Source organism: Aphelocoma coerulescens, chromosome 4, assembly GCF_041296385.1.
Source record: "Aphelocoma coerulescens isolate FSJ_1873_10779 chromosome 4, UR_Acoe_1.0, whole genome shotgun sequence".
Classification (NCBI taxonomy): Eukaryota; Metazoa; Chordata; class Aves; order Passeriformes; family Corvidae; genus Aphelocoma; species Aphelocoma coerulescens.
Window position 1 is genome coordinate 78,003,123 of NC_091017.1, and position 12,344 is coordinate 78,015,466.

The following is a 12,344-nucleotide window of genomic DNA, read 5'->3' on the forward strand; positions in this document are numbered from 1 at the left end:
GACAAGAGATGCTACCATTGAATTCATCTCCAACTGAGACCCCCCCTGTCATTGTGGTGACACCCCCTGGGAGATGCCACCATCGACTTCATCTCCAGCTGAGAGCCTCCATCACCATGGAGACCTGCCACCATTGACTTCCTGTCCAACGGAGAACCTCCATCATCATGGGGATCTCTGGGATGTGCCACCATCGACTTCCTGTCCAACTTAGACCCCCCTGGAGATGCCACCATCGACTTCCTGTCCAACTGACATTGGGACCACCATTGTGGGGACCACCAGGAGATGCCACCATTGACTTCATCTTCAGCTGAGACCATCCTGGGATCTGCCACCACCGAACCCTGTCCAACTGAGGGACCTTGGGAGATGCTACCATCAATTTCATCTCCAGCTGAGACCTTGCCAGCATGGTGGGAACCTCTGGGACCTGCCACCATTGACTTCCCATCCAGCTGAGGGACCCAGGAGATGCCACCATCAGCTTCTGGTCCAACTGGGAGTCTCTGTCATTGTGGGGACCACCAGGAGATGCCACCATCGACTTCCTGTCCATCTGAAGGACCCGGGAGATGCCACCATTGACTTCCTGTCCATCTGAAGGACCTGGGAGATGCCACCATCGACTTCCTGTCCGGCTGAGACCTTCCTGGAGATGCCACCATCGACTTCCTGTCCGGCTGAAGGACCTGGGAGATGCCACCATCGACTTCCTGTCCTGCTGAGACCTTCCTGGAGATGCCACCATCGAATTCCTGTCCATCTGAAGGACCCGGGAGATGCCACCATCGACTTCCTGTCCAGCTGAGCCCCCCCACAGTCATTGTGGGGACTGCCATAGGTTCTGCCACCATCAACCTCATCTCCAACCAAGACCCCCTGGAGATGCCACCATCAATTTCCACCCCAGCTGCGACCTCCTGTCATTGTGGGGACCATCCACCATCGAATCCCTCCCAAAGTGAGACCCTGGGGACCCCAGACCCTGCCCCCACCCTCTCCCAGCCCCCCTTTAACTGGAATTTGCCTCATGACCCCCCCCCATCCCCCATCCAGGACTCTTGGGGATTATCCATGGACAACTGGGGGTGTCCCCTGTCCCCTTGGGTGGGTTCATGGAGGGGACCTGGGCTCCCGGCCCTATTCCCAGTGGGATTTTCTTCCTTCCCGAGGTAGGATTTTGTACTTTAACCCCCCACAGGCATGTAAGATATCTTTATATTTATATATATATATATATATATATATAGGCACATAAAACCTCCTGAAACTGCTCCTGGTCCTTGTACCATGAGGAAAAAAAAAACAGGAAAAGAGGGGGAAAAAAAAAACGGGAAAAAACCAAGGAAAAAAAAGGAGATAAACAGGGGAAAACCCAAAAAAGAGGCGCTGGCAGCAACACGAGGACACGGCCGGGGACACGGCCCCAACCCCGGAGCCACAGGGAACTCCCCGCTCCCGCCCCACATTCCACAGGCAAAATTCCTCCCCAGCCCAGGAAGGAGGAAAATTCCCACCCCAAGAGGCACAATTCCCCCAAAAACCCCCCCGGGGCTGCGGGGTGAGGGCGAAGCAGCAGCAGCAGCAGCAACAAGGCGGGGGGGGGGAGGTCCCCCCGCCCACTTTGGGGACCGTCCTGCGCTTTGGGGACTTTGGGGACCCCTCGTGGGGGCTGTGGGGACCCCCGGGGTGGGGTTTGGGGTCAGTCGAAGCCGTGCCAGTCGCTCTGCTCCGAGTCGTATTCCAGCTCGGCTCCCACGCAGCGCACCCCGTCCAGGAGCATCGGCGTCCCGTGGTGACGGTCTGGGGACATTGGGGGACGTGGCTCAGGGACAGCTCTCTGTCGCTTAGGGGAGGGTGGAAACGCCCCTTTTTAGGGGGTTTGGGGGGGTTTTAGGGTCGCACGGGTTCGTCCATCCCAGCGATGCCACCATCGGGTGGGGGATGTGTTGTCCCTTGTCCTCGTGTCACCGCTGTGGTCACTGCCCAGGGGTGGTGACAACCTCAGGGGGCACAGGGGGCTGGGGGTGGCTGGGATATGGGGTGGGGGACAAGGGGAGCAAGGGGGTGTTGGGGTTTATGGGGAGGGTCCCGGGGATGGGGGGGGGGGAGCGCCCAGGAATAAGAAGGATCCCAGAGATTGGGGGGTTCCAGGAACTGGGGGCTCCCAGGGACAGGTGGGACTCAGCCAGGCACAGCGGCCCTGGGGACATTGGGGTCACCCTCCACCCCCTCCCTTCACCCCTTCCCGAGGCTCTCCTCAACCCCTGGGCTGGGGAATTTCTGGGGTGAAATCCCTCACTTTGGGCAATTCCTCAGCAGTGCCCAGGAGCTGGGACAGCACCGTGGCTGAACTGGGACAACTGGGCGAGACGGGCTGGGCCTGGGGGCTGGGGAGGGAACACGGAGGGACCCCAGGACCCGCCAGAGCTCCTTACCCATGACCCGGGCCTGGACGGTGACCTTGACGTGGCCGGGGCCGTGTCCGGCCAGGAGCAGCTCCTCCCTCAGCACCCCCTCCTTGTGCGCCGTGTACTCGCAGCGCACGCTGTGCCCTGGGAACGGGACATGGAGGGGCTGCCTGAGCCCTGCCTGTGCCTGAGCCCTGCCTGTGCCTGAGCCCTGCCTGTGCCTGAGCCCTGCCTGTGCCTGAGCCCTGCCTGTGCCTGCCTGAGCCCTCCCTGAACCCTGCCTGTGCCTGCCTGAGCCCTGCCTGTGCCTGAGCCCTGCCTGTGCCTGAGCCCTGCCTGCCCTGCCTGAGCCGTGCCTGCCCTGCCTGAACCCTGCCTGTGCCTGCCTGAGCCCTGCCTGTGCCTGAGCCCTGCCTGTGCCTGAGCCCTGCCTGTGCCTGCCTGAGCCCTGCCTGTGCCTGAGCCCTGCCTGTGCCTGCCTGAGCCCTGCCTGTGCCTGAGCCCTGCCTGTGCCTGCCTGAGCCCTGCCTGTGCCTGAACCCTGCCTGTGCCTGAGCCCTGCCTGTGCCTGAGCCCTGCCTGTGCCTGCCTGAGCCCTGCCTGTGCCTGAGCCCTGCCTGTGCCTGCCTGAGCCCTGCCTGTGCCTGAGCCCTGCCTGTGCCTGAGCCCTGCCTGCCCTGCCTGAGCCCTGCCTGTGCCTGAGCCCTCCCTGCCCTGCCTGAGCCCTGCCTGTGCCTGAGCCCTGCCTGCCCTGCCTGAGCCCTGCCTGTGCCTGAGCCCTGCCTGCCCTGCCTGAGCCCCTTCCCTGTCCTTCCTGAGCCTTCTCTGTCCTTCCTGAGCCCTCCCTGCCCTGCCTGAGCCCTCCCTGCCCTGCCTGTCCCTTCCCTGCCCTGCCTGAGCCCACCCTGTCCTTCCTGAGCCCACTCTGTCCTTCCTGAGCCCTCCCTGCCCTGCATGAGCCCTCCCTGCCCTGCATGAGCCCTCCCTGCCCTGCCTGAGCCCACCCTGTCCTTCCTGAGCCCCTTCCCTGTCCTTCCTGAGCCCTCCCTGCCCTTCCTGAGCCCTCCCTGCCCTGCCTGAGCCCTCCCTGCCCTGCCTGAACCCTGCCTGTGCCTTCCTGAGCCCTCCCTGTCCTGCCTGAGCCCTCCCTGTCCTGCCTGAACCCTCCCTGCCCTGCCTGAACCCTGCCTGTGCCTTCCTGAGCCTTCCCTGTCCTGCCTGAGCCCTCCCTGCTCTGCCTGAGCCTTCCCTGCCCTGACTGTACCTGCTTTACTCTGCCTCTCCTTTCCCTGCCCTGCCTGAGCCTTCCTGATCCCGCCTGAGCCAGAGCCTGAGCCCTCCCATCCTTCCCGCCCTGCCTGAGCCTTCCCTGCCCTGCCTGAACCTGCCTGCACTTTTCCTGAACCTTCCCTGCCCTCCCTGCACCTTCCCTGCCCTGCCCGAACCTTCTCTGCCCTCCCTGAGCCTGCCTGTGCCTTCCCTGCCCTCCCTGCTCCTTCCCTGCCCTCCCTGCTCCTTCTCTGCCCTCCCTGCTCCTTCCCTGCCCTCCCTGCTCCTTCTCTGCCCTCCCTGAACCTTCCCTGCCCTCCCTGCTCCTTCCCTGCCCTCCCTGCTCCTTCCCTGCCCTCCCTGCTCCTTCCCTGCCCTCCCTGCTCCTTCTCTGCCCTCCCTGAACCTTCCCTGCCCTCCCTGCTCCTTCCCTGCCCTCCCTGAACCTTCCCTGCCCTCCCTGAACCTTCCCTGCCCTCCCTGCTCCTTCCCTGCCCTCCCTGCTCCTTCCCTGCCCTCGCTGAACCTTCCCTGCCCTCCCTGCTCCTTCCCTGCTCTCCCTGCTCCTTCCCTGCCCTCCCTGCTCCTTCTCTGCCCTCCCTGCTCCTTCCCTGCCCTGCCCGAACCTTCCCTGCCTGAGCCCTTCCCATCCTTCCCACCCTGCCCGAATATTCCCTGCCTGTGCCCTCCCTGCTCTGCCCGTCCCCTCCCTGTACCCCCCACACTCCATCCACGTCCCCCCCAGAGCTCTCGGGGGCCCCCCCAGGGCTCCTTCCCCTTGCACCAGGCTAGGAAATCCGGCCCCGATCCCGGCCCCGATCCCGGCCCCGATCCCCATCCCGATCTCGGGTCCCAGTCCCGGTCCCGCTCCTGGCTCCAATCATCGGCCCCAGTCCCGATCCCGACCCCGGCCTCGATCCCGGTCCCAGTGCCGGCCCCAGTCGTGGCTCTGATCCCAGTCCCGATCCCAATCCCAATCCCAGCCCCAACTGGGAATGTCCAAACAAACCCTAAAGCGCTTTCTTGGGATGAAGCCAGCGGCGGGTGGGAAAAGCCCTGTCCCCGCCCTGTCCCCACTGCCGGGAGGTGACACCGAGCGCGCCCCGAGGGGACAGGGATGTGGGAACCAGCATCCATTGCCTGTGGGACAACTGGGATGGGACCGAGGTGGCCCCAGGGACCTGCGGTGTCCTCGGAGTGTCCCCAAAGAGCTGCCACCCAGCCCAGGGTGACGTTCAGCTGTCCCCAGGCACGGCCCCGCTCCCGGATCCCACGGATGTGGCAGCGCCCAACTGTCCCCAAAGTGGAGGTTGGCACCTCTTGGAGCAAACCCTGTCCCTGTCCCTGTCCCTCTGGAAAAAACCTTGTCCCTGTCCTTGCCCTGTCCCTGTGTCCCCTGGAGCAAATCTTGTCCCTGTCCTGTCTGGAGCACACACTGTCCTTGTTCCTGTCCTCTGGAGCCAACCCTGTCCCTGTCCCCCCCGGAGAAAACCTTGTCCCTGTCCTTGCCCTGTCCCTGTCCCCTCTGGAGCAAACCCTGTCCTGGTCTCTGTCCCCCTGGAGAAAACCCTGTCCCTGTCCTGCTGGAGCCAATCCTGTCCCTGTCCTGCTGGAGAAAATCTTGTCCCTGTCCCCCTGGAGCCAGTCCTGTCCCTGTCCCCTTGGAGTAAATCTTGTCCCTGTCCTTGCCCTGTCCCTCTGGAGCCAAATCTGTCCCTGTCCTCTTGGAGCAAACCCTGTCCCGGTCTCTGTCCCCCTGGAGAAAACCCTGTCCCTGTCCTGCTGGAGCCAAATCTGTCCCTGTCTGCTTGGAGCAAACCCTGTCCTGGTCTCTGTCCCCCTAAAGCAAACCCTGTCCCTGTCCCACTGGAGAAAACCTTGTCCCTGTCCCCCTGGAGCCAATCCTGTCCCTGTCTGCTTGGAGGAAATCTTGTCCCGGTCTCTGTCCCCCTGAAGCAAACCCTGTCCCTGTCCCCTTGGAGTAAACCTTGTCCTTGCCCTGTCCCCTTGGAGCCAATCCTGTCCCTGTCCCTGTCCTTGTCCCTGTCCCCTTGGAGTAAACCTTGTCCTTGCCCTGTCCCTGTCCCCCTGGAGCCAATCCTGTCCCTGTCCCCCTGGAGCCAATCCTGTCCCTGTCCCTGTCCTTGTCCCTGTCCCCTTGGAGTAAACCTTGTCCTTGCCCTGTCCCTGTCCCCCTGGAGCCAATCCTGTCCCTGTCCCCTTGGAGCAAACCCTGTCCCTGTGTCCCCTGGAGCCAATCTTGTCCCTGTCCCCTTGGAGCAAACCCTGTCCCGGCCCCTGTCCCCTTGGAGCAAACCCTGTCCCGGCCCCTGTCCCCTTGGAGCAAACCCTGTCCCTGTCCCCTTGGAGCAAACCCTGTCCTGGTCTCTGTCCCCCTGGAGAAAACCCTGTCCCTGTCCCCTTGGAGTAAACCTTGTCCTTGCCCTGTCCCTGTCCCCTTGGAGCCAATCCTGTCCCTGTCCCTGTCCCTGTCCCTGTCCCTGTCCCCTCTGGAGCAAACCCTGTCCCGGTCTCTGTCCCCCTGGAGCAAACCCTGTCCCTGTCCTGCTGGAGCCAATCCTGTCCCTGTCCCCTTGGAGCAAACCCTGTCCCCCTGGAGCAAACCCTGTCCCTGTCCCCCTGGAGCCAATCCTGTCCCTGTCCCCCTGGAGCCAATCCTGTCCCTGTCCCCTTGGAGCAAACCCTGTCCCTGTCCTTTGTCAGGGTCTGGAGTCCCCTCACCCACAGAGACCCCCCCCCCCCCCCAGGAAAAGAAAACCCCAACAACAACAAAATAACGGGATTTGGGGACACTGGGGACCCTGAGAGCGAGGAATTGTCACCTCCTCGGGACACCTGGGTGTGACCTCCCCCCCTCCCTCCCCCCCGCTGGAAAAGAGCCAGATCCGGGCTGGGGACACTGGGGACGAGGAGGGGACACGGTACCTTCCGGCAGGGAGGTGACGCTGGTGACGCGCAGGTTGGGGTTGGGGACAGGGAGGGGACAAACGTCCCTGCCCAGCCTCGGCACGGGGGGCAGCAGGAAGGTGATCTCGTACTTGTGTAGGATCTTCAGGAATCCCACCTGGAAAACCGGGATATGGGGGAGAGGGGGGGGGTGTGTGACACCACGGCTGGGTTGCCATTGTCACCCCCCTTGGGGACAAGGGACACTCGAGAGTCCCCAGGAAGGTGGGGACAGCACCTGGAGAGGAGGAATTTTATCCTAAATATTCCCACTGTTAAATCCCGGGGGGAATTTGTGCCCTAAAAAAATCGGGGAATAATAAATAGGAAATAATTTAGGGAATGATGGGAATAATTTAGGAAATAAATCAGGAAAAGATAACAAAGCCGGTGATTTTGCACCAAAAAAACCGCAGGAAAAATAAGGAATTTTGGGACAAAATTCTGGGAATGATGACCCGGGGATGTCACGGGAGCAGGGAGAGGTTTTCCAGCCTTTCCTGGAAAAGGCAGGAGCGCGGCTTCCCATGGAATTTCTCCGCTGCCGTGATGAAAACCAGAGCCCTCCGGAGCTTTGGAAAAATCCATTTTGGGAAGGGAGCGAGCTGGGATCCCGAGGGTGGAATTCCCAAAAAATCCCCCACGGGCTGGGACCATCCCAAAAAGCTGGAGAAGGATCCAGAGATCCTAAACCCAAAGGGGCTCCAGGAGAGCTGCAGAGGGACTGGGGCCAAGGCCTGGAGGGCCAGGAGGCAGGGAATGGCTTCCCAGTGGGAAAGGGGAGCTTGGGCTGGGATGTTGGGAAGGAATTGCTGGCTGGGAGGGTGGGGAGGGGCTGGGCTGGAATTGCCAGAGCAGCTGGGGCTGCCCCTGGAAGTGTCCGAGGAACCGGGATGAGCTCCAAGCTCTTTCCCCCCTCCCAAATTCTGGGATTTATCCCTTTAAAACCCCAGGAAAAAACCCCCCCAGGATCGCCTTTCCCCAGCCACATCCCAACGCCGCCAGTCCCTCCCTGTGCCCCCACGTCCCCGTGGGTGGCACTGCCACCCCCTCATCCCTACGGATCACGTGCCGGGCCTCCGGGTGAGAAAACAACAACAGCCGCCCCCGGCAGCGCCGGATTTGGGATTTGGGATGGAATTCCGGCCTCCCGCGCCCGCCACGAGGCTCTGACTCAGCGCTGGTGGCAGCTGCAGGTGCCACACGTTGGTGGCACTGCGGGTGGCTCCTCGTCCCCTCCGCTGGCATCGCCCCCGGAGCCGCTCGGAGCCGGCGGCACCCACGGGAATGGGGCCGGGATAACCGGGAATGGCCACGGTGGCACCCAGCGTCCCCAAAACGGGGCAGAGGGGACGGTGCCACGCGTGCCCGGTGGCACCTCAAAGCCACCGGGACGCGGCGCTGGATTTGGGAGGACAAGCGGGACAATCCCGGTGATGCTGGGAGCACCTCTAGGGAAGGACACGGAATTCTGGGCTGGGAACGCCTCAAAATCTGGGAATTTTCGGGAGTTGGCGGCCCCCGAGTCCCCAGGGGAGGGTGACACCCCCCTGCTGTCCCCTTGTCCCCCACCTTGACCAGGAAGTGGCCGTCCTTGTCCTGGGTCACCATCACGGCCGAGTCGTGCAGCTGCTCCTGGAAGTGGACGTGGCCGTGGGTCCCCTCCTGGGGGTGGCCCTGGGTCCCCTCCTGGGGGTGGCCCTGGGTCCCCCCGGGGGCGAAGCGCACTCCCGTCCCCTTGCCCTTGGCACCTGCAGGTGACAAAGCCCCCGGTCACAGCCGTGTCCCCAAGAGGGGTGGCCTCATGTTGGGGGAGCGTGGTGGCACCAGGAGGGGCTTCCTTGTCACCCTTGCCCTGTGTCACCTGGGACAGAGGTGACCTGTGGTGACAGCCAGGTCCTCTCCGAGCAGGGACCGGCCACCAGCCCACGTCCAGAGGGTCCCCAAGTGTCCCCAAGTGTCCCCAGGCTCGGCAGACTCCGCTTCCTCTTGGGATGCCCTCAGGACAAGTGACACGGGCTGGGGACACAGGGACACAGGGACATGGGGACACAGGTGGCCACAGGGACACAGGTGACCAGTGGCCACCTCCGAGCAGGGACTGGCCACCAGCCCACGTCCAGAGGGTCCCCAAGTGTCCCCAGGCTCAGCAGACTCTGCTCCCTCTTGTGATGCTCTCAGGACAAGTGACACGGGCTGGGGACACAGGGACACAGGGACACGGGGACACAGGTGGCCACAGAGATACAGGTGACCAGTGGCCACCTCCGAGCAGGGACCGGTCACCAGCCCACGTCCAGAGGGTCCCCAACTGTCCCCAAGTGTCCCCAGGCTCGGCAGACTCCGCTTCCTCTTGGGATGCCCTCAGGACAAGTGACACGGGCTGAGCACACAGGGACACAGGGACACAGGGACACAGGGACACAGGGACACGGGGACATGGGGACATGGGGACACAGGTGGCCAGTGGCCACCTCCGAGCAGGGACGGGCCACCAGCCCACGTCCAGAGGGTCCCCAAGTGTCCCCAGGCTCGGCAGACTCTGCTCCCTCTTGTGATGCCCTCGGGACAAGTGACACGGGCTGGGGACACAGGGACACAGGGACACGGGGACACAGGTGGCCAGTGGCCACCTCTGAGCAGGGACCGGCCACCAGCCCACGTCCAGAGGGTCCCCAAGTGTCCCCAAGTGTCCCCAGGCTCGGCAGACTCTGCTTCCTCTTGTGATGCCCTCAGGACAAGTGACCCGGGCTGGGGACACAGGGACACAGGGACACGGGGACACAGGTGGCCAGTGGCCACCTCTGAGCAGGGACTGGCCACCAGCCCACGTCCAGAGGGTCCCCAAGTGTCCCCAAGTGTCCCCAAGTGTCCCCAGGCTCGGCAGACTCCGCTCCCTCCTCGGCCCGAGCGGTGCCACGGGCAGGTGCCACGGCTGTGACAAGGCCAGCAGGACAAGGGCCACCAACTTGGGGACAGCGCTGTCCCCAGACAGGCCCGAATCCCGTGGGATTTTCCACGTGCGCCGCTTCCATGGAAAATCCGCCCCTTCCTCCTCCTCCTCCCCCTCCTCCTCCTCCTCCTCCTCCTCCTCCTCCCGCCGAGCCGCGGCCCCGCTCCCAGCTGGCAGCAGATTGTCACCGCCGCCAGCAGCAGATTGTCGCCTCCCTTGTCGCCTGAAGAAAAGGCTCTTTGTGCCCGCAGCGCCGGGAATCCCGGGATTTAATGAGCCGGGATTTAATGAGCCGGGAATTGACGAGCCGGGTTTAAGGTCCCGCCATTGTTCGGCCCCAAATCCCCTCCCGCACTCGGGGAGGGGGGGACGGGACACGCGGTGACACCGCGGGGACACGCGTGGGGACACGCGGGGGACCCTCCTGGGTGGCACCGCGGCGATCCCAAAGGATCTGCGCGGATCCCAAATCCCGATGCCAGCCCGGGAATCTCGATCGCAAACCCTGATAATCCTAAATGAGCTTTTGGTGGCACTTCGGTGGCAACTTGGGGACAGCGCGAGGGTGCCCTGGCCACCCCCTCCCGGGCACGGACCCTCTGGAAAAAGTGGGACTGGAGCAGGAGGAAAGTGGGAATTCTGCCCAAGGACAGGCAGGGAATCCGCTGGATCTGGGATTTATGGGATCAGGGAATTTGCTGGATCTGGGATTTATGGGATCAGGACCTGCTGGATCTGGGATTTATGGGAGCAGGGAATCCCTTGGATCTGGGATTTATGGGATCAGGGAATTTGCTGGATCTGGGATTTATGGGATCAGGACCTGCTGGATCTGGGATTTATGGGAGGAGGGAATCCCTTGGATCTGGGATTTATGGGATCAGGACCTGCTGGATCTGGGATTTATGGGAGGAGGGAATCCCTTGGATCTGGGATTTATGGGATCAGGGAATTTGCTGGATCTGGGATTTATGGGATCAGGACCTGCTGGATCTGGGATTTATGGGAGGAGGGAATCCCTTGGATCTGGGATTTATGGGATCAGGACCTGCTGGATCTGGGATTTGTGGGAGCAGGGAATCCCTTGGATCTGGGATTTATGGGATCAGGGAATTTGCTGGATCTGGGATTTATGGGAGCAGGGAATTCGCTGGATCTGGGAATCCCTTGGATCTGGAATTTATGGGATCAGGACCTGCTGGAGCCTCGGGGTCACCGTGTCCCCCCAAAGGGGGCTCAGGGTCCCCTCCAGGATGCCCCCAACCCTTCGTTCCCGGGAATGAGGCGGCTCCCGGGGCTTTCCCGGCCCCATTCCCGCCGGGATAGAGCCGCCCCCATCCCCACGGAAATTCCCGGAGCACAAAGGAGACGGAGCCCCACAAAGATTCCTCGGGATTTGTCTCACCCCGAAGCCCTTTTGGGGTCCCTCAAATCCCTGGAGAGGGGCAGAGGGACCCCAAAAGCTGAGCCAGGGACAGAAGTGACCCCAAAACCTCCGGGAAACTCCTCAAATCCCTGGATTCAGGCAGAGGGGACCCTAAAAGCTCCGGGAAATCCCCCAAATCCCTGGATCCGGGCAGGGCCGGGGGACAGGGAGGGGACACGGGGACTCACTCACCCTTGCCGGCCGTCGCCATCTGTCCCCTCCGCCGTCCGGCGTTGTCGCTGTCCCCAAATTCAGCGGCCGGGGGGCATCGTCCGGGAATGCTGCGGGAATGGGGCGGGAATGGGGTGGGAATGGGATGGGAACGGGAAGGCGCCGATCCCCTCCTGTTCCCATCCCATTGCGGGGACAGTGGTGGCCCCGTGGTGGCCCCGAGGTGGCACCGAGGTGGCCGCGATCCTGGCGGGGAGGAGCCTGCGACAACGCCAGGGCCTGGAATGGGAATCGCCTCATCCCAAATCTCCGGGAAAAGAGGGAATTCGCACCCCGCGCGTGCCTCGGTTTCCCCTTTTTCCTCCCCCCCCCCTCCCCTCCCAAAACCTCTCCCAGGTTCGGGAATCTTTTCCAGGCTGGAAGGAGCAGCTCAGATCCCAAATTTGGAGCTGTCCCCAAATCGCTTTTCCCGGGATAACGGCGCACGGGAATTCGGGATGTGACATCCCAAAAATCCCCGGGATGGAACTGTGAGGGTCAAACCTCCTCCTCCTCCTCCTTGGGATCGCCCCGTGCAAGGACGCGGGACCGGGAATGCCGGCAGGAATTGGGAAGCGGGAGCCCCATGGGAAAAAAAAACCCCAAAATTTTGGGAAAAACGGCACAAAACAAAGCCGAGCTGGAAGGAAGGAGGGGAGCCTCTCCCGGAGGGAAAATCCCGGGATTTGGGGGGCGTCTCAAGCCCCACTGGGCGGGGGGAGGGGGGGGCAGAGCTGTCAGCAAACCCCAGGATCGGGGTGACAGCGGGAGGGGACCCCAGGAGGCGACACCGGGCTCGGGTTTGTCGCCCCCTCCCCTTTCCCGAGCGCTCCCAGCCCCGTTTGACCTCCACCATCACCCGCGGCCCGCCAACCCCTCCTCGGGGGTCCCCCGGTCCCTCCGCGCCCCTCCCGATGTCCCCGATGTCCCCGATGTCCCCCGATGTCCCCCCGATGTCCCCCCGATGTCCCCCCGATGCCGCCATCCCCCGCTCACCCCGCCGCTCCCGCTGCCCGCTTCCCGCTGCCGGGACACGCCCCCTCGGCTTCTATTGGCTGCTGCTCCCCCCACCTCGCTCTCCTATTGGTCGGCGCCCACGCCGGTC

At 63.2% G+C, this 12,344-nt stretch overlaps 1 protein-coding gene across 1 annotated transcript; it reads right to left on the reverse strand.

The window, feature by feature from the left end:
• Positions 1–11: 11 nt before the first annotated feature.
• On the reverse strand, positions 12–12,271 carry ADISSP (adipose secreted signaling protein). Its single transcript, XM_069014836.1, has 6 exons — positions 12,236–12,271; positions 11,222–11,310; positions 8,223–8,401; positions 6,630–6,768; positions 2,442–2,558; positions 12–1,806 (listed from the first exon to the last, which is right to left on the reverse strand). Exons 2-6 carry the CDS (start codon positions 11,238–11,240, stop codon positions 1,706–1,708), a joined length of 555 nt encoding a protein of 184 aa, XP_068870937.1. The 5' UTR covers positions 11,241–11,310; positions 12,236–12,271; the 3' UTR covers positions 12–1,705.
• Positions 12,272–12,344: the final 73 nt, after the last annotated feature.

What these genes read in the sequence shown, in the direction of transcription:
- ADISSP (XM_069014836.1), bottom strand. An exon ending in ACGGCCACTTCCTGGTCAAG is followed by an intron (nt 6,769 to 8,222) that starts GTGGGGGACAAG and finishes CCGGTTTTCCAG; the next exon opens with GTGGGATTCCTGAAGATCCT. An exon ending in CGTCCAGGCCCGGGTCATGG is followed by an intron (nt 1,807 to 2,441) that starts GTAAGGAGCTCT and finishes CAATGTCCCCAG; the next exon opens with ACCGTCACCACGGGACGCCG.